At 37.2% G+C, this 19,561-nt stretch overlaps 1 protein-coding gene across 1 annotated transcript in view; it reads right to left on the bottom strand.

The window, feature by feature from the left end:
- Positions 1 to 4,854: 4,854 nt before the first annotated feature.
- The window catches only part of lhfpl6 (LHFPL tetraspan subfamily member 6), a 66,778-nt gene continuing 52,071 nt past the window's right edge, over positions 4,855 to 19,561 (bottom strand). Inside the window, exons 3-4 of the mRNA XM_008426364.2 lie at positions 11,909 to 12,007; positions 4,855 to 5,638 (exon numbers count right to left, since the gene is read on the bottom strand). Of these exons, the coding sequence (XP_008424586.1) occupies positions 5,520 to 5,638; positions 11,909 to 12,007 (218 nt within the window). The 3' untranslated portion in view covers positions 4,855 to 5,519. The remainder of the gene's footprint in view (positions 5,639 to 11,908; positions 12,008 to 19,561) is intronic.

Raw genomic sequence — 19,561 nt, 5'->3', positions numbered from 1 at the left:
CTACATGAGCAAAGAACCAAAATTGAAATTGTAATTTCTATAAATTTTTCCTAAAAGCAAAACTTAATCCTGTTTTTCGGCCGAATCTAAACATCACAGTTTGGAAACAAAAATAAAAACATTATTTTTTTCCAAAGAAGTTTTTAGCCAAAACATTTTTATTCTTCAAAAATTTTATCTGCTACAAATACAATGAACATTTATACTTTACAAAGAAAATGCAGCAAATGAAAGTTATGCAATATGTAAAGGCAGTTTATGATTCAAGACATTCATGGTCCATCAAATCCAAACTTTAAAGCTAACTATAAATAAAAATGTGCAATTCAAATTGCTGTATCTTGGTCTGTGTGTGTGTGGAGGATCTTGCCTTRTGGATGTTAAATTTCTTTAACAGGAGCATTAGATCAATTATTAAGCTCAGATTTTTATCCCTACATTTAAACTTGGCTATAACATTCCAGAACTGGTTTGGATAGTGCGCTTAGTTTTATTCTTGACAAATTTCTCCAAGTCCCTCTGACACCCAGACGAGAGAGAACTGTTGAAAAATAAATGTATTATAGTTTCTGACTCAACTTGAATAAAGCACACTTTTCATCCATATACTTAAACACTGATAGTTTTTGTTACAAGGGCAAATACTGTGCACAATTTTGAAATTAAGCTCCTTTATTTTATTTGAAATGCAGTATCGAAAGTGAATCATCCATGTTTTCCTCCACTTTATACTTATACACTATGCATTCCAGAAAAACTTTCCTTTGGGTGACACAATACTTGTATTACATAGGACTTTCCTTATATGCTGATTTGAGCATTTCTTGTTCTAGCATAACTTTTATATAAGTTATTTGCAGACTAAAACTTTGATATTCAAAGTGTGCTTTCATTAACTAAGCTATGCCTGAAGGAATGGCTTTCACAATAGGGGCAAACTCTTTGCATGTTGATTATAACTGGAAAGCACTTACTTTTCAAAAAGTCCTACATTTATCCCTAAATTACTGTGCAACAAAGATTGTAGTTCCATAATGTTGAAAGTTTTACTGGTAACTTAGAGACAGGAAAATTGCAACTTAGCAAAACCTTTAACCCTTCTACCATATATGTTGATTAATCTCTAAGAAACAAAACTGTGTCATTTGGTAGTTGAGACATCTTAACTTCTATACCAAATTAAATTATGACTGTTTGAGTTGTGTGAAATATTTGAGAATACAAGTTCAGTAATGATGAATAAAAAGCAAGAATATGGGGAGGCCTGTCATACACCTCACACCTCTTCATATCAAAAACCTTGGTAGAGATGATATATTTGAGCTGTTCATTTCATTATAAAACATTTTAATAACCTTCGAATTTGTATTGTGTTCATGAGAGTTAAATTCCTTATAAAAGTCAAGGAAAAGTGTAAAAACAGCAAAGTTTATAAAATTTGAAAGAGCATTGCATAACAGGCATTTTAAAGGTGGATCTTTCACTGGATTTTTTTTCTATTTTTCTTTTTTTTAAATTTTTCATATGTAAATTGCTTTTAGATAAGATCCACCTGTTCAGGAAATATTTTTATTGCATAAAGTTTCATAGGTATAAAATTACCATATTTACATCATCATTGAGGACAATTTAGAGAAACTATTCAGAATTATATTTAAACAATAAATTACAAAAAGTTTATTTCTAAACCAGCCTTCAACAATCCTACCAACATTAGGATGGTTATGGACACAGAAAAACCTACAGCATAGTTTTAATTTTAGTTTGTGAGATGATAGTTTAGTGGTGTCAGATTGCGGCTCTGTCCTGACTGACACCACAAAAGTTAATCATATCGCCAGAGTCCATAAATCACTACACTGGCTTCCTGTTTTATTGATCCACAATGGTTTTAACGGTCTGAATAAATTGCAAAGCTGTCAAATATGAATCGTGTGTAGATCAAAACTAAACAATGGCAACATTTAGTTGTATCCCATCTATAGAACTAACTTTCTGAAAACCTTAGATTCAGAAGCTACTACAAATCAGGATGGAAAACTGTTTACTGCAGCTTTCTAAACTTTTCCTTTTTTTGTTTAGCCTTTTTTCTATTATATTTCTAACTGACGAGCAAGTGTACTTTCAATGTACTTCTTTTTATTGTAATTTCCTTCACCTTTGTTCCTGTTTTTCTCTTTAAAGCACTTTGAAGTACATTGTGTTGTTATGATCCGTAGGTGTTTGAACGTTCGGGTTCAGTTACTGTCTGCTTTGATCATTTCTTCTTTGTTTATTTTCTTATATCTTTCTATTTTAGTTTATTCAGTGAGCAAAACACAAACAATTCTCATAGTTGTGTTTTGGGTTTGTTTCGTTAGATTAGTATTTATCTCTGTCTGCTGTTCATGTTTAATTTCCTGTTTCATTCTCTTCGTGACCCATCCCAGATGTCAATTATTTCTTCAATTGTCCCGGCCTGCTCCCTTCCCCAGCTGCATCCACTCACCTGTAATGAGCTCTTCTGGTCCCTTTAGTCATTTCCGCCTCTCCTTTGGTATTTGAGTTCCTCTCTCCCCTTCTACGTTTTCTGGATCTTTCCGTTTGCTCCATGGTTCCCGGTTTTGTTTTTATTTTCTTTATTTTCCTGAATGTGTGCCCTGGCTCCATGATGTTTTCCCATTCTTATTTTAAGTTGTTTTTCAGTTTCATTATTAAATACACATCATTATGGTCGTACTGAGCACCAGTCCCTATTTTGGTCCATCCTCACACTCGCACATCATAATGTGTAGCCTGGGATGACACGGGGCAAAAACATATTAACTTTAAATGTCTTAACATTATTGATCTTATCTTTCACTTGAGGTGGCTTTAAACGATGATATAACATTTTGGCTCACATGAGCAATATTCTGAGAATAAAAGAAAGTCCATGAGCTATTTGCAAAGCACTAAAGGGGGCACTCTGACAACATGGCACTCTTTTAAAAATGTAAGGCTTTGTACAGCTAATTGAGTCTCTCTTCAACTTCTGTGTATCACTCAAGAGGGAGCAGGAGGTTGGTTGTCTGTTTTGAACAGCATAAATTTGGTGATGACTCAGTTTATTCGTCACAGTTGACTCTTCAAACAGACACAAATAAAATTCTGTTTGATTCTTTGTATTGAATCAGAGAAAATAAACTTTTATTTAGGATTCATTTCATTTCAGGAAATCTTAAATGTAAAAGAGGATTGCAGGCCTGTTGAGCTTGTGATTGGTCTTGCATGAAGAAAACGAAAGGAAGAAAAGAAAGGAGGAGTATTAAGTAAAAATGACTTTTTGAGAATAGCGACAGCAGCAATTAGCAAACACCTCAATCTGCATGTCTGCTGAGCTAAGAATGGAACCATTTCTCAATCCATTGCTCTATGAACAGCTGTAAATGACTTAATGAAAGAGTATTGTTATGATGATGATGTTATCCAATAGGCGAAGTGTCGGAAAGAATAGGCGCTTCATAAAGAGACAGAAGTCCAATTTTAAGGCGTCAATTTGCGAAGTCAAATTTCTTTTAAGTCATGCTTTATATGTGCAGCACTTCTGTAAGGTAACTGAATGTAACATAGTTACTTGATTGTGCCATAAAATGGTGCTATGTGCCTGGAAATTACATATTACTCTTTAAAATGTTTATCAACTAAGACAAGGTTAAAAGTGATTCCCCTTTTTTAAATCAATTTAAAGGACAGGTCTTTTAATAAAAGGGGGAAATAAACATCTCAGGGATGATCTGTGGATGCAAGAAATGTGTGGTCCTCACTACATAACCAAATCATTCTGCCTAGAGTAAACAGATTCACTTGTCAGTCTCCATTCATGACTATTGCAAAGGAGTTTTGATGTTGCTTCATGAGAGCAGCTGTACTTTCAAGTTTGCACACATTTTGCATGTTTTAATACAATCATCCGCCGAGTTCTCACACTGAAGGGTTTGCAGCCTGTCAGTCTGAGGTACGGGATGTCGGAATCAAGGAGTAAGCGCTCCAACTTGACCCCAATACGTCTGCCTCTGCTGATGAGGCAGCTGGTTGACTCGCTGCAACAATCGCTGCTGATATCAATCAGCGCCGTAGATCAGAGCGAGAGGGAGAAGGAAGCAGAATGCAGAGGAGCTGTGCTAACATATTAAACATCAGAGCGTGCACCCAGAGATATTTCTCAAGTGAGAACGGAAGGGAGGGGCGCGCGTTTCCATTTGCTGCTGGATGCTGAGCATTGTGAGAAAATGGAACTGCTAATGAGGGCCAAATGCATTGAGAACAGTTGCATTGTAAATGAGCTGACTCTGTGTACACGCAGGCGGGGATAAGGTGTTTGTTAATCAAAGGAGGAAAAAATCATGGAGGAGTAAACAGCTGAAAATAGAAGGTGAAAAGCTGGGTGCAGCTCGCTCCTCTAATGACACATACGGCCGCGGTAACAGCTACCGAGAGGTTATCGTTGTTGTTATTCCCACCATGCATTCGGGTTCAGGAACTGTGAGATACCCCCTGACACTGAGCTGGTAGGCGGCTGGGTGCAGAGCTGCTCAATTTCCCAGGGTGTGATTACATCGCAGGCTTTGTCTGGACCACTTTGGGGCTTTGAAGTTGAGAAACCTGATCAAAAAGGCAAATTCTCTGACTAGAGGTCATGGGATTTAGCTAATCAATAACAGGGAAAAAGTTAGATTCACAGAGCTCTCATATGAAGCACGTGCTCCTAAGATAAGGAAGTTGTGGGAAAGGCTCTTGAGGAATGCGAAGGCCTTCCCCATTTTGCTCCAGGGCGCGCTTTAGTCGCTGCAGGATTTGTGAAAAAAACAAAACAAAAAAAAAAACGCTTGAAAGCAGGATTTAATTAAACATTTATTTACAAAACGAAAAGCATGACAAAGAATAATCTGAGAGTGAATACAAAACACGTGATAACATGATAAAATACATTACCATACACATTGTATATCTTATGAACGTGTTAAATAAACTCTGCTTAAATGTCTGATATTTGAAAATAGGCTGAGCCCAGGGAGGGAGGCGGCCAGTTTTCTGGACTGCTTTACATTATTACAGGTATTATTGCATTTCAGGTTGTTTAAGGCAAGAATGGGAGACACAGAGGAGGTGGGAACACTTCAGGAGTAATGAGGGAATATATTTCTATGCTCTTTACAGGCCACACCATCACGTTAAAAGTAATGAATTGAGAAGATATAGATAACAGAAATAAAGGAAAACATAATGTAACAACTTTACTAATACGCTTGGTCCATACATCTTTCATTTAGGAACAACTTTTAAGAGAAGTGTTCAGAGCCATGTGTGTGCTGCATTATGAAACAGTCCCTGCAGTCGTCGGATGAGACGCGTCCCCAAGATTGTGCAGAGCACCGTAATGACTTGACGTCTGCGGTGCCTGATGTGCTGTACTTGTCTGAGTCCACACGGTTGGAGCCCCCTCCCTTTTGTCGTACCGCCCCAGGTCTCAGTCTGTCCCTTTCTCTCCGATTCTCTCGTCAGTACGGGTAATGCTTCTGCTTCTTCCCGGCAAAGCAGGACAGCCAGGTGCAAAGGAGCATGGCAGTGGCCGCGCCCGCCCCCGTGCAGTAGTATGCCCAGCCGATCTGACAGGAACCTGCAGAGCAGAGCAAGAGATTAAAGGAGAACATTTTTTTTTTCAGTCTTGATTTCAGCTGCCTGTGAAGTTGGGTAGCTTCTTCGATGTTAGATATCTAAGAGAAAAATATTTGTAGATTGACAGATATTTTCTGAAAGTTGTATAACTAGTAGGAAATAAAGTAAACACAAAAGTAAAAACTTTGGCATAGCATAATTTGATGCAGTAAGCGTCTTTATCTTGTCCTAGTTACACCACTTCTGTCATATTTCAAAGGTTTGTTGAAACAGTAAAACAATGGTGTTGTGTTTCTGCTCATGTATTACATGACAGATGGTTGTAGCTTTTGTAATGATGGCCCATAATAAAAGAATAATGCTACTTTTCTGCTAGTATACATCATGATGTATTACAGATGGGTCAAGTGGAGAGTTCCCCACCACATTCACATCAATTATGTAGAACCTGCACCTTTTATAATGATGTCATAGACTCTGCTTCAGATTTCCTGCATCGCAAAAACTTCAACATAATAGTTGGTGTTGTAGTTGAGTTACAGCGCTGAACTAAAAGTTTCACAATAATAAACACTTATTCTTCCCATCCTGGTAAATGAGATATAAGACTGTTAGTATTTAAATACATGTTGAGGTTTAAGTTAAGCTATTTATATACACAACATACACTATACTGTATTTTATAATCCCAAAAACTATAATGGTCAAACAACAACAGGATTTTAAACATACATCTCTGGATATTTAAGAAACATTGGGGAAGGAACATCAACATTAATTATCCATAATTTTATAATTTGGTGATTATATTTATGCATGTTTTTAAACTGCCTGTGAGAGTTACATTTCTAAAACTAATTGTATCACTATATTGAATATTTTTCTATCAAACTGTTGGGAAATCTATTATTACAAAAAAAAAACAACAACAAAGGAATAAATAAATAACATTTTTGACAGGTGTGCTGAAGCTGAAAGATTCCCTGCCTCTTAAACAGCAGTTAGAAATGTTTCATAAAAAATATAAAAAAAAACATGCATAATATGGTATATAATCTGTGTGGTGTGTCTTGGGTATACTGTTTGATCCTAACATGTTAGTGTGAGTTGAAAAGAATGGAGCCAGATGCTTAACATTTTTGTTCAGGCAGCTCCTACATTTCTCTCTTGCTTGTGAGAATCATTAAAAGGAAAGTAAGGAGCATAGTTTAACCTCATTCTCCAACAGTCTGGTATGTGACAAATTAATGTAAAGGACGTTTAGGAATGCTTCTGAAAGCATGACGTTACTGCAGCATGTGGAAGTAACCTTTAGAGAGGCACGTTTGGAAAAACTACGCAACATTCGCATTTGCTTTGTGATGTGTTGTAATTGCTGCAACAACTATCCATAACCATGTTGCTCATTTCAGAATTCAGACGTTTTGTAAAAAAATGGGACAGATTAAATGTCTGACCTCATACCAACACATCTGATGTACTAAATATTGATTTTAGGCCACAGATCCGTCCACCAATCCAACTCAAGAGTCTTGTGTCACTTAAAGTAATATTTTTTGGCTAACTGAACTGTGTTAGCTAAAGTTGATGCACACATAACCAATAAATTATACACCATAATGTTATTATCAAACAGAGATGCTTCAAGAAATTGGCCAAAACTTAAAAACCGTATCTTTTCCAATCAATAAACGTACCAAACCTAAGAGTTTTCAGGACCCAACAACAACAACACACTTTTGTCCCAATGCTGTTAGTAAGTGAAGAAGACTCAAATTGAACTAGCACATAAAAACCTCAATTTTATCTGACATATTCAGATATGTTTACACATTGCTCAAATAAAGAGAGAGAGAAAACATTTAAAGCAGAAAGCAGAACACAAAACAGCAAAGTTGATGTTTTATGTTTTTAAGACTTTCACCTCTACTAGTAGACATGTTAGATTTGAAAATCTACATTCTCAAAAGAATACATCTAGACTGCTGTTTTAATATGGCTAACTAACTAACTAACTAACTAACTAACTAACTAACTAACTAACTAACTAACTAACTAACTAACTAACTAACTAACTAACGTTAATCAAATCATATTTTTCGGACTTCTTCTGTGTTACTTCCCATCCTCTCTCACAGAGTCTCATGGTGTAATGTCACCCCAGCTTATGAATATTTAATGATCAGTCACAGTTAGAAGGATTTGCTGAATTGCACCAACATCAAATAATATTGTTGGTGGATGTCACAGCTTTTCAGACCGTTTTACCAACATTGTTCACCCGACAAAGCCTTGGAGTCAACAGCAGCTGCTTTTTAAAAATATCATTACATTGTAGAATCTGTTCTATGAGAGTGTCATTATGATGCACATCCAGTAATAAATCTGGTAAATAAAAAAATAATTGTGAGGAAATGGACAATGATTTCAGCAATAAAATTTAAGTGCCTATGTGGTTCAATCATACTGACACCTTGACCAATAATTCAAGAGTTATGACCTTTTAAATATTTAAAATCAGATAGTGGGTTTAGAGTACAATTTAAAAAAAGCTGAATAGGAGTATTGCCAATTATGCAAGAAACTTGTTTTAAAAGATATTATGACCTCAAATTGGATGTAAATAGTAAAGTATTGCTTGAACAAACCCTGTCATTTGTGTTCTCAGCGCAGAAAAAACCTTCAAAGATCAAATACAACTCTCACAAAATCTCACTTCCCTGCCATTTGTACAATTATCTTTGCTTCATTGTCACACTCCATAAAAAATAATGGTCATTATTCATAAATATTTTTGTGTGTTTCTGATTTTAAATGATCAAAGTGAGAATATTTCATTTGATACCCTGTGTGGTCAAAGCAGAGAGTTTTTTTTTTATGCTTCTTCATGTTCAGGTCTTGAGATGCAACACACACATCCAGCGTTGGTGATCTCCAAAGGCATTCTGAACTGTCGTCTACACTCCTCATGATTAATAAATGAGAAAGAGGAATTAATTTGTGTGAAAGATTTGTGTGAAATCTGCTGCTCGCATGGGACAAAAAGAAAAAAAGGAAAAAAATCATCAGCCTGTCATGTTGCTTACTAGAGCAACAGCAGCTACAGTCTAAAAGAAGAAAAAATTAATTTGCCGGGAGCAGCAAATGACACTGTGAAGCAAGCATGCTTGTTAACAATAATGCTCAAACAGTCTGCTATTTCAAAGAGGAAATAACAACGTGAGAACTGGATACCAAACATAATTACTTCTGATGGCGTGCTCTGGATTTATTTGGGAAGGTAACTAATCAATTAATCATTGCACTGATTATTATGGAGAAGGTTGTTATATATAGATCCCGTCAAATTCAAATGTAGACATATTGACAGCTGTTGACTATATGAAGCCGTAATTTGTTTGACACACTTTTTTTTTTTTTTCTCTGCAGCGTTGGCTGTCTTTGAAAGCTGCAGAGCTGTAGGAGAACAAGAATAATTGGTGTTTTTTGTCTTGTTAAAGGACATGGTGTTCACTGATCTTTCATCCAGCTGTTCTGGGTAATTTGTCATCACAATTACTGACAGAAGAATGTACTGTCATGGCAGTTTGTGTAAACCGATGCAAAAATAAACCTATTGATTCATGTTCTAAAACGTGACTTTCTTTGTATTCATGTCAGGAAACATGAAAAGGGGAAAACAGGTTGTGGTGTAGTTCACGGTAATAAAGAGATACGGTGTTTGGAGTCAACCGGCATCTGTCAGCACGCTCCGCGTGCTTATATATCATCTATGATGTTGTCTGCTGAAAGGAACCGCAGCCCATTCCCTCACTCAAAAGGCTGGTTAGCTTTAGAATTAGCGCGAGCCAATCATGGGCAGGTCATGCCTAATAAACTGACCTTTACTTTATGTGCCCTTTTGGTTTTCCACAAATATAACATTAACCTAAAAGTTCCTCATGTATCTAAAGCTAATCAGCAGCTGCTTACAAAAAAGACTAAAGGCCAACTGGCTTGCAGGGTGATAAAGTAGAAACTCTAGTGAGTAAACAGAGCAAAACTTATGAGATTGTTTACATGTTTATTGCCTCTCAGAACCTGCAGTCCAGTACCGGCTATAAAGTCTGCTTATCTTCCTTGACGTATTTGAATTTCAGAAAGATGGTTCTTTCCTGCTGTCCAGAAACAGAAGTGACAACATGCAATTATTGCTATTGCCTATTTGAGGTGAACTAAATATAGCAGAGTAGTCTGGCATGTCACCATTTTCACCAGGGCATTTATTATTGCTAAGGCAGAGGTCATGCAATTATTTCCTAAACTGAAATTAAAGCTGCAGCAGGAATCAAGAGGAGTTTAAGTTATTTTAAACTGTTTTCATAAAATACTGTCTCGATATACTGACATTATTAATAAATATTTAGAAAACGTTTTAATTTGATGTAAAGTACGCCCCATTAGTCGGCACGCCCCATTAGACACTTTTGACGTGAGAACGCAGAAAATAAGCATTTGTAGGTTTGCCACCTTTACATGATGGAGGAGTTTGTGATTCCCCCTGCCATTATTGATGTTATGGTTTCCTTTAGAAAATTAGCCTAAGAGAAAAGGTCAGAATAAGAGCAACTGTTCAGAGATTTTAAGGAAGAAAGGTAACATCTGCTGGTGTACCCGACCCAGAATCAGCACTAGGGGGGGTTCGAAATTGTGTTTATGATTCTGGGCCCAAAAATAAATCCCACAGGAAAAAATGTGGACTAATGATTGGCATAAGTATCTTTCTGCCTTTATAATTCCAAAAAGCAATGTTAAGTATTTTTCTAATTGTCATGTAGTGACCTTTAACATTCACATTGCTGAATCTTGAACAGCAAAATAATAATAAAAAAAAAAAGATATTTTAAATAATCTTTCTCACTGAAGAATGATGGACTTCAAATAGTTTGGGGATGGTCTCATAATCATGATTGATAGGACATAAAATTGTTTCTCTAACATCATTGCTAATGTCTTTCCTCCGTGACATTCATTGTGTTTACAGAAAGCTGTTTACTCCAAGACAGCAAAAGACAAAACTCCTGTTTTAACGAACGTGGTCAGACAGATAATGGTCAGTTATTCATGTGCATTTGGTTAGAAGCAACTGTATATTGAAATGCAAGTTAGCTTTTCCCTTTTTTGTTTTATTTTTGTATAATTAATAGTGCAAATGTGGAGATTATTGTGTATTTTTAGACAAAGTCAGATGTTTAGAAACTAGTAAGCAACAGATGACTGTAATTGTATTCTATTTAATGGGGATTTAATTCATTTTTGAAGAACTAGGGTGTAATGGTACTGTCAACTAAAATAAGTTTCCTTTTTTTTAATTTCCAGCTAGGCACAATTATAATTAAATGGCTGTTTCTAATCTGTGATGTTTCAGTGACTTGATGGTAAATGCACTTCTTAAGAAACATTTTAAGTAATTCATAACACTAAATACAGGTTGTTTTTTTTTAGAAGCCAAGATAAATATTATAAAGGTTTATATTGAGCATGTCCAATGCTGTTGTGGAGTCTAAAATCCACTCTCCATTCAAGTGTCCATTAGAAAAGACTTGAACAAATTACAGAATTAATTTGAGAAATGTCATTAAAATTCAACATTTCCTATTTAAAACACATCCTGTTTGTCAGTTGTACAATTTGAGCTCCAAATGTCGACTCTAAACACAACCCAATCAAGCCAGCCTAATGAGAAATTTCAAAATGGATTTTCTTGCGTTATTTGTCTAAATCCTACTAAATATCTCTCCCTTCTCCCCTCTGAAGTTTGCTGATGGTGCAGTTCTTAATAAAATATTTAAATGAAGTAAAACATTCAGCACTATTTGATTAGCATCAAATATAGGAGCAGTGAGATGAAAAGATCTCCTGCCTCCCAAGTGTCTGATAAAAAAGCATATTACTGTCTGTGAGTTAGACCTGATAATGCCAGCTGCATACAGAGCGCAAGTCGAGTTCCTAGTTATTCTCGGCACATATTTATAGCTGTAACCAGCAGCTCACCAGCTAGAGGAGGATCGGCTGACTTTATATCATGAATTTTAAACACCCAGAAATCATGGCTCTACAGAATATGACAGCACGAGAGGCAGGTGTCTGTTTTCTGAAAAAAAGAAAAGGGGGTTGTGTGTCATTGCTTAGACACAATACATATCTCTTTCCTAGATTCTTCGCTTATGGGACTAAAACACCCAGTAAACACAAGACGAATTCATGAATTAATGAATGTGTAGTTTCTTACCCAGTTTAAACTGGCCTGAGCTGTTGCTGCAGGTCTGTTGGACTTCTTCACTGTCCCATCCCAGTGGATAGAGTGCACAGCCCGACCCAATGAGCAGACCTAAAGAAGAAGATGATGAGAAAATGATGAGGCGGCTGCAGTGGAGGAGCCCGTCACAGGGGACTCAGAAATATCACAAAACATGGCTGGAGGCTGAGAAGGCAAAGCTTATGAAAGGAAACCTGCATCAAGGACAGACTCTCATAATTAAGCTCCTGGAGGACGGTTGGCATTGCGTTATGGATGGATCCCTCAGGGTTTACATAATTTGGAAACCTTTCATTGATATTAATAAAAATACAAAGCAACATGCTGTGTTTTCGACATCGTTATTTCATTAACAGTTTGCAAAAGTGTTCATGCCACTTTGACGTCACGTTCAATTCTGGATACTTAATTTCCATTATCTGGATTTTATGTAGTTGATTTACACAAAGTATCACATAGTACTAATAATTTAGTTTTATTTTTATACACCTTTTTATAGAAATAGCATGCCATGAATTTATTTGGACAAGGTATTATTTAGTTTCTAAGACAGCCCAAGATTGATTGATCGACTGAAGAAAACCATCTTGAATAACATGTTCTATAGTTTTACTGCCTCCCTGACATAGTTGGAAGCAAACTGTGCAGACGGTTTCCTATGGGTTTCTTCTATCTACACTTGACAAAGGCCAGATTGTTTGTATACACGAATAATTGTTGCCCTGTTAATAAATTAACCTCATTTCCACCTAATCAACAACGTTTTTTCTTGAACTGTCTGAACTACAGTGCAAGCTGCACTTTTGCGAATGATTTTTGTAAACTCTTTTCATTTCACTTCCCAGTTATGCACCACCTTCATTTGTTTATATTATAAAATTCCAACTGGATAATTTGCTGTCTGTATTTACAACAAATCAAAATGTGGAAAAGGTCACGGTTTATTTTTACAAGCAACAGGAAAAGGAAGGATTAATTTTATTTGTTTGTTTTGTCCATGTCAGATACCAGTTTGGGCACAGCAAGCCCTAAAACCACCCCCCCCCCCAAAAAAAAATCTTTGTAAAATGACACGGATTGTGATTTCACACTTCATTCCAGTTTTACTGCAGCAAAACAAAGCACTCCTCAGCCAGCGAATCATCAAACTCGTGCAAATTAACAGCAAACATTATGCAAATCGCTTGGCAATTTCTCACACAGGCAAGAGTGAAAAACACAAGCGTTTTTTTTTTCCCCTGCTATGCAATAATTACTGTAAAACTCAGGAGAATCCTTGAGGGACTGCTTTATGTCAGTGATTAAAGAGACTTATGACTGTGCTTAAAGCTGCTCACAGAGACAAGAGTAAAATCTAGTCAAGGCCATTACATTAAGGATTAATATCCTCAATATTTGCCTGTAGCCAGGTCCTGACAAGTTATTCCCTGAGTGTCAAGGACTGTCTCTTAAAATTATCCTGTGGGGGCCCCTTGTAGGTGGCTCTGCCATCACATTAGCCTAATCCTCTCTGATGCGTCTGCCCTGCTATCAGTTTTGGGATGTGAAGATGGCAGCTGAGGAGAGAAAAAAAAAAGAGAAAGAAAAAAAAGAGAAGCAAGAAAGCGCTGCCTTCCAACATGATTAGCTGTACCATCCAGGGCTGCCTTATTACATCTAGACTTGATAAGAAGCAGAAATTAATCCACATGCTAATGGAGATGGGCCGGACAAACCGACTAACATCTGGGGCGGAGTGGGAAAAGTGAAAAAGACATCTGTGTTTTCTCCCTCCCCATCAAAGTCAAAAGGACAACGTGTTTCTGATGCAGTTGTGTGAGAAAAACAGAGTGTTAGACTGTGGTAGTGCTGCTAGAAAATCAATTCAGTGAAACTCTGGCATACTGATGAGAGCAAGGGGATATAAAACAGGCTTTGGCCAAGTCTGTATCATTACAGCTGAGTATCAGCGGGGGGATCCAGGGATATTCACATATGCAATAACTCACCCATTTCTCTTCAGAGCTTTAAGAGAATTTCAGATTAGTCTTTGCTGCACCCCGAAAAATTACAACATTTAGCTGAGCATGCAGGAAGGAAGAGTAAAACATAAGCAGAGCGCATTAATCCCTTGTTCAAGCAGCCGGCGTGTTATAGTGATAAACCCAACACCCACCATCCTGCTGGGTGGAAAAACACACATAAACAGCAATTTGAATATTTTCAGTTATATAGTGTGATTTAATGTGCTAAGATACAAGGTTGTAAGGATATAGACTGTAAAGCTTGCCAAAGTGATTACATATGCATGACTATTATGAAAGAAAATCTCCAATTCTCTTTTAAGTGCAAGACACAGATGCACCAGCATGTAATCAAATTGAATGTTTCTGCAGCAATGCAGAGGATAAATAAAAACAAATGTGTGATTAAGAAAAATATTATGTAAGCTTTCAAAGAGCAAAATTTCCATTTCTTTAAGAAAAAAAGCTCAACATGTCTGCTGAAAAACAATCAAACTATTAAGTCGCTGTAGACACAAAACACACAAAAAGCTAATAAAAACTTTTTAAAAATTGTTTCCAGATGAGGTGATTGAAAGCTAATTTTAAGAAATGGGACCAGAAAAAAAAAAAAAATCAGCAATGATGGGATTAAACGTCTCAGCATCCCTGGGAAAGCTTATTCTAGGGTTTGTGAATAAACAACTGTGGGAGAATGACAAAGAATTTGAATTCTATAAATGTAAAAAAGGCTTTAAAAAAGCACTTGCACATTTTTTTATACCCCTGTTTAGCTGAGTTGGTGGAAATGTTTGTATTTTCAACTGATAGTCAAGGTCTGAAGCTGAAAAGTTGGGAGAGTTGCTGCTCTGGCATGTTGGAAAAAATTATGCTACTGATTGTCGCACCTAATTTACAATGCATGCTTCTCTGCTCCACTATGTAATGGACTCCACAGTAATTAGACACCCATTATAGTCAGGGAGAGCGTTTACACTCCTTCCACAAAGCTGCGCATGACAGCGCCATGTGAAGCACAGCCACGTCGCCATTCGTCAAAATTAGGACCGAACCTATTTTCCTGGACACCAGAGCAAGTATGGAGTGCTGTGGTCTCCTGGCCATGGAACATTAACCAGATCTTACCCAAGCATGACTATATGGTCACTTTTCAGACTTACGTGAGCTTTCTGGATGCTTACATCCTTGTTCTTCGACTGAATTTGAGGGGGTGATTGCTTCTGCTGGAGTATGGGGTGCCCAAGATTCTTTAAAGTGCTACACAGTCCCTGTACAACCAACGAAAGACTTCTGTCTACATTCTCGGCACAAAGTTGAGTGTGTTTCCAGCGGGCGTTGGATCCTGTCAAGGCTGTCATTTCTCTCCAATGTTCTCTGTAGTTTTTCTTGACAGGGTCTCAAGGTTTACTGTGGAGAGGCAGTTTTGTGGTTGGGGAACATCTGGGCTCATCTTTGATTTTTACCTATGATTTGGTTCTGGTTAAATCAAGCGAGGACTTTCAATGTATGGAGGAGTGGTTTGTAGTCTGAATCACTCTTAATGGAAAAAGGAGGACTGCTTCCTCAAAGAAGCGGGTTGGTCTTTGAGTCAATGGGAGGAGTTCAATTGCATTGTTGATGAAAAAATAGAGTGAGAGCTGACTATGTTGGTTGGGGTTGTGTGTGCGGTAATGTAGGTCTTGTATCAATCTGCCAAGATGAATGAGTAGTTACTGTAACATGACATATACATTTTACCTCTAAAATCTAAACCATGAATGAATTGAAGGACAATTTAAAAGCAGAAGGAGAATTCTCACAACAACAAATGTATTACTCAATTTCTTTCATTTGGCAAAATCAGAGAAGGTCAGACTACAAACTGTTGCTGCTTCCAGCTATTTTAAAACGGGAACTCTCTGATCCTGCAACATTTGAGTGGGTGAAATCAACGTAAGGGCTCACAATTTACCATGACACCATTAAGACAGACAAGGCATAGAACAAGTCACTGTGGGGGCAGACGAATAAAAATATGAACAAATCACTAAGGTATAATTCAGGTCTGTGTCTAATGTGGTCCCACGTTCCTCGTTTGGCTTTTATCTGTTCGATTTATTTATTTTTTCTGGAGATGGATACATCCAGCAAATCTCATCCTCCACACTCAGTATGCGGGATATTGAAAACTGGAGGTAGGAAAGCTGCAGACTGGGATGTGGGAAAAAGATTAGTACGAGTATAAGACGTTCTTTCACAGAATGTTTGCGAGCCAAAATGTTAAAAACATGCAGAGCTCTCAGAGGCAACTACCTTTAGGCTGTGATTCTGCATGCACGCTACTGTGCAGAGATACTTCCTGTCCTTTTCACCAAAGCTGACACCAACACGCTACAATTTGCACAAAAGAGACATTTGGGGATTTGTTTCATTTCACGTGTGCTTGTCAGCTGCTGGAACACCTAAGAGTTTCTGTAGCAGTTTGAGCCACAAATGAGTGCAGTCCGGGAATTTCTTTAATGGGTTTGATAACCCACCAAAATTCTGTCTGTCTGTCTGTCAAGTGGCAGACTGTTGGTACCCCAATAACTAAGACATTACTGTAATTGAAGCATTTTTCTAATTTATAGTTTACTTTGCTTTATAATAGAACTTTGTTTTATAGATAGTTTTCTCAAAGGCATGCCTGGAAAAGCTCTTTCTGTCATACAGATGGAGAGTTTACCAAACTCTACTGGGACTTAAAGTAAAACCGAGTGCTTAGATCAGTGCGTGGGGTTAGGTTGCTTAGCTTTAAGGTGATATCAAGGTAGCCCTCAATCTACAAGTTACAAGGCAGGATCCTTTATTTTGGCTGTGGTCATTGGGTTTGGGGGCTTTCAGTGTTTGGGTGCTGTGAGGTGGCTTGCTGGGTTGTTTGCCTTCTGCCGCCTCATGGCACTTACTGTTTCAGATCTATACCTGCCCCATGCTACTGTATTTGTAGGCTTGTCGTGATTAATCGTAAGATAAATAAAATGAGCATGATCAATCAAAATGTGCTCGATAGTTTCAAGGTGCAAGATTGACTGTGGGAACTCTTGCATCGGTTACTAGCCAGGCTCGTGGAGTGGTACCACAGAGTGCAGTACGGAAGCCCCATGAGCAAGAGAGCAAGCCAGGAAATACTGGTTTAAAGTGAAGGAACACATTTGAATTCAAACCGAATGGCCGTGGTGAGCCACTTAACCTGCGGAGTCGGTATCTTGCATTTGTTGTAAAACAGAAGCAACTAAGCATAGACATACAACAAACATGTATCAGCACTTAAATTGTAATCATCTGATGGTGGTTTCCCAGCTTGGAAAAAAAAAAAAAAAAAAAAAACTACAACCACATTGACGGGTGTATAAATGACAAACAAAACACAAAAGGGCCAGAGCAAAAATGAATCCAGTTTATTTAAACAATAAAGAGATGCTGCCCTTTAATCTTATTATAAAATCAGCATTTCAAAAACTGCTACAAATATTTGACACCCAGCACACAGCAGTAAGAGTAAAAGTTTACACTTTTTATTAAAACAAAAGTCCCAACTGGCACTATTGCCTGGTTTCCCAATCTAAGCCTAATGATTAATATATTTTGAAGGGCAAGTTTGTTTACAGTAACTTCATTATCAATTTAATTTGTTTTTCATTTGTGTATTTGTTTGAGATATTTAAAATGTCATCCAGTTCCAAAGCCAAATTTTCTTTAGAAATTAGTTCCTTGATCTTTGAAAGAGTGTATTTGCATTATTACGGCATTTTATACTGTTGATTAGAAATGATCTCAAAACAATAATATTGTTGTTTATCACAATAATTTAATTAATTGCCCAACAAAATTTACTACAGTCAGAGGTCTATATATTTGTTCTTCAAATATGCAGACTTTCAGGGACGGCTCCCAGGCTTGGTTGAAGCGCCTTTGCTAAAGCCTCTATACTTTGACTTCAGACAACATCTGCCTTCATATCAGTGCACAGATCAATAGAGGAGCATGAAAAGCCAAATCAACAGAGAAAATGTTCACCAGACACAACAAAAGCCTGTATAGACACAGTCTCCGTTTTTACACAGGGAGACTGTGTAAAAAGGAATGGTCAAACATCTCTTTTTATATAGCCCAACTTTGTAAAAAGAAGTCATAGTCAGTATCAAAAATAATTTTGACACCAGGGTTTTTGTTAGAAACAGTTATTATCTTTATATAGAATTGTTGTTAAAAAATAAATTAACTGAAATGAAAGAAAAATGGATGGTATTTTCTGATATTTTTATTATGAGACCATGCCAAGAAGAATTCATTTCAAAAGCTTTTTACACATCTTCACCACGGGGACCAATAAATGTAGCAAGCACTGTGCACTTAGTTCCCTGGACTCACACTTTCTGAAAACTGCAACGTGAAAGCAACAAGACTGAAACAACACTAAAGTCTTCATTTTAATACACTTTTACCACTTGCAAACCAGAAGCTACATTTAGAGTTAAAATCCTAATTTCCTTCTGCTACTAAGAACATTCTTAGAAATAAATCATCATCAGTATGGACAATCAGATTTTTTTGAGTACTTAGTTTCTTCCACCAAAGCACAGACTGGAAATCTCCCCGTTTCACAAACAACTTAACATTGCTTCAAGCAAAAGGTCGTCTCATGATGAAATTGTTGCAAGACTTCACAAAGCTACCATGAGGATAGATCAGGGTAAATTCAACAGAGGGCTGTTTTGTAGGCAACGCGGCTGCTCCATCACACTGTAGAGCAGGACGAATTATGAAAACTGACAATACTGTACTCTTTCTGAAAGGCTTATGGTGATTGCAAAGAACTAGTTTTCTTTAAAAAAGCATCAATAACAACATCAGGTAAAAGTTTCATCTGCCTTCAGCTTTCTGGGAATTTAAAAACGGGTCCATCAACACATATCTTGGAGAACTGTTTACTTTGCACTATGTGTTTTGCCAATAATCAATTTTATTTTTATTTTTTTGGGCTCAGTTGCTATGGCAGCCAGCTGATACTTGATGGAGTTCAGTGGAGGAGGTGAGGAGGAAGAGGAAAGGGTCAGAATGAGTGTGCCATGCAGAATATAAAAGGGCAGGCCAGCTTATTCACAGATTGAGTTTCAATTGATCTATGCTCAGTCATTATCAGGCTCACTATCACAGGCCTAATGGCTCCTATGAAAGACTCATGTATGGACTGTGAAAGAAAGAGAGTTAGGTTGAATAGACTTAACCTGATACAATCAGCTGCACATATCCAACATTCAGTTCATGAGTTCTGCTCTAATATAGCAATCTTTATTCTTGCCTCAGATTTCATCATCATAGTCGAATTGAGTTTTGAAAGGGAGGTTTGAATGCTTTAAAAAGCACACAGAGGCGAGTTTTATTCTTCCAGGGCTGCGCTCTTTTTTTCTGTCAAAGCTTTTTACCTGAATGAAAAACTAACCCCTTTTCATATCCCCCCCACATTCTCTGATTTGCAGAGTGGCGATGCCTTTTGTCTATGAGGGGCCGTTTAGGACAAAATCTATGTTTTGTCTCTCACACACTACAAGAAACTCACGCACACTCCAAAAAACATCACGCACACTCAAAAAAACATCACGCA

The sequence above is a fragment of the Poecilia reticulata genome, linkage group LG13, assembly GCF_000633615.1.
Source record: "Poecilia reticulata strain Guanapo linkage group LG13, Guppy_female_1.0+MT, whole genome shotgun sequence".
Classification (NCBI taxonomy): Eukaryota; Metazoa; Chordata; class Actinopteri; order Cyprinodontiformes; family Poeciliidae; genus Poecilia; species Poecilia reticulata.
This window is presented reverse-complemented; position numbering and strand designations above follow the sequence as displayed.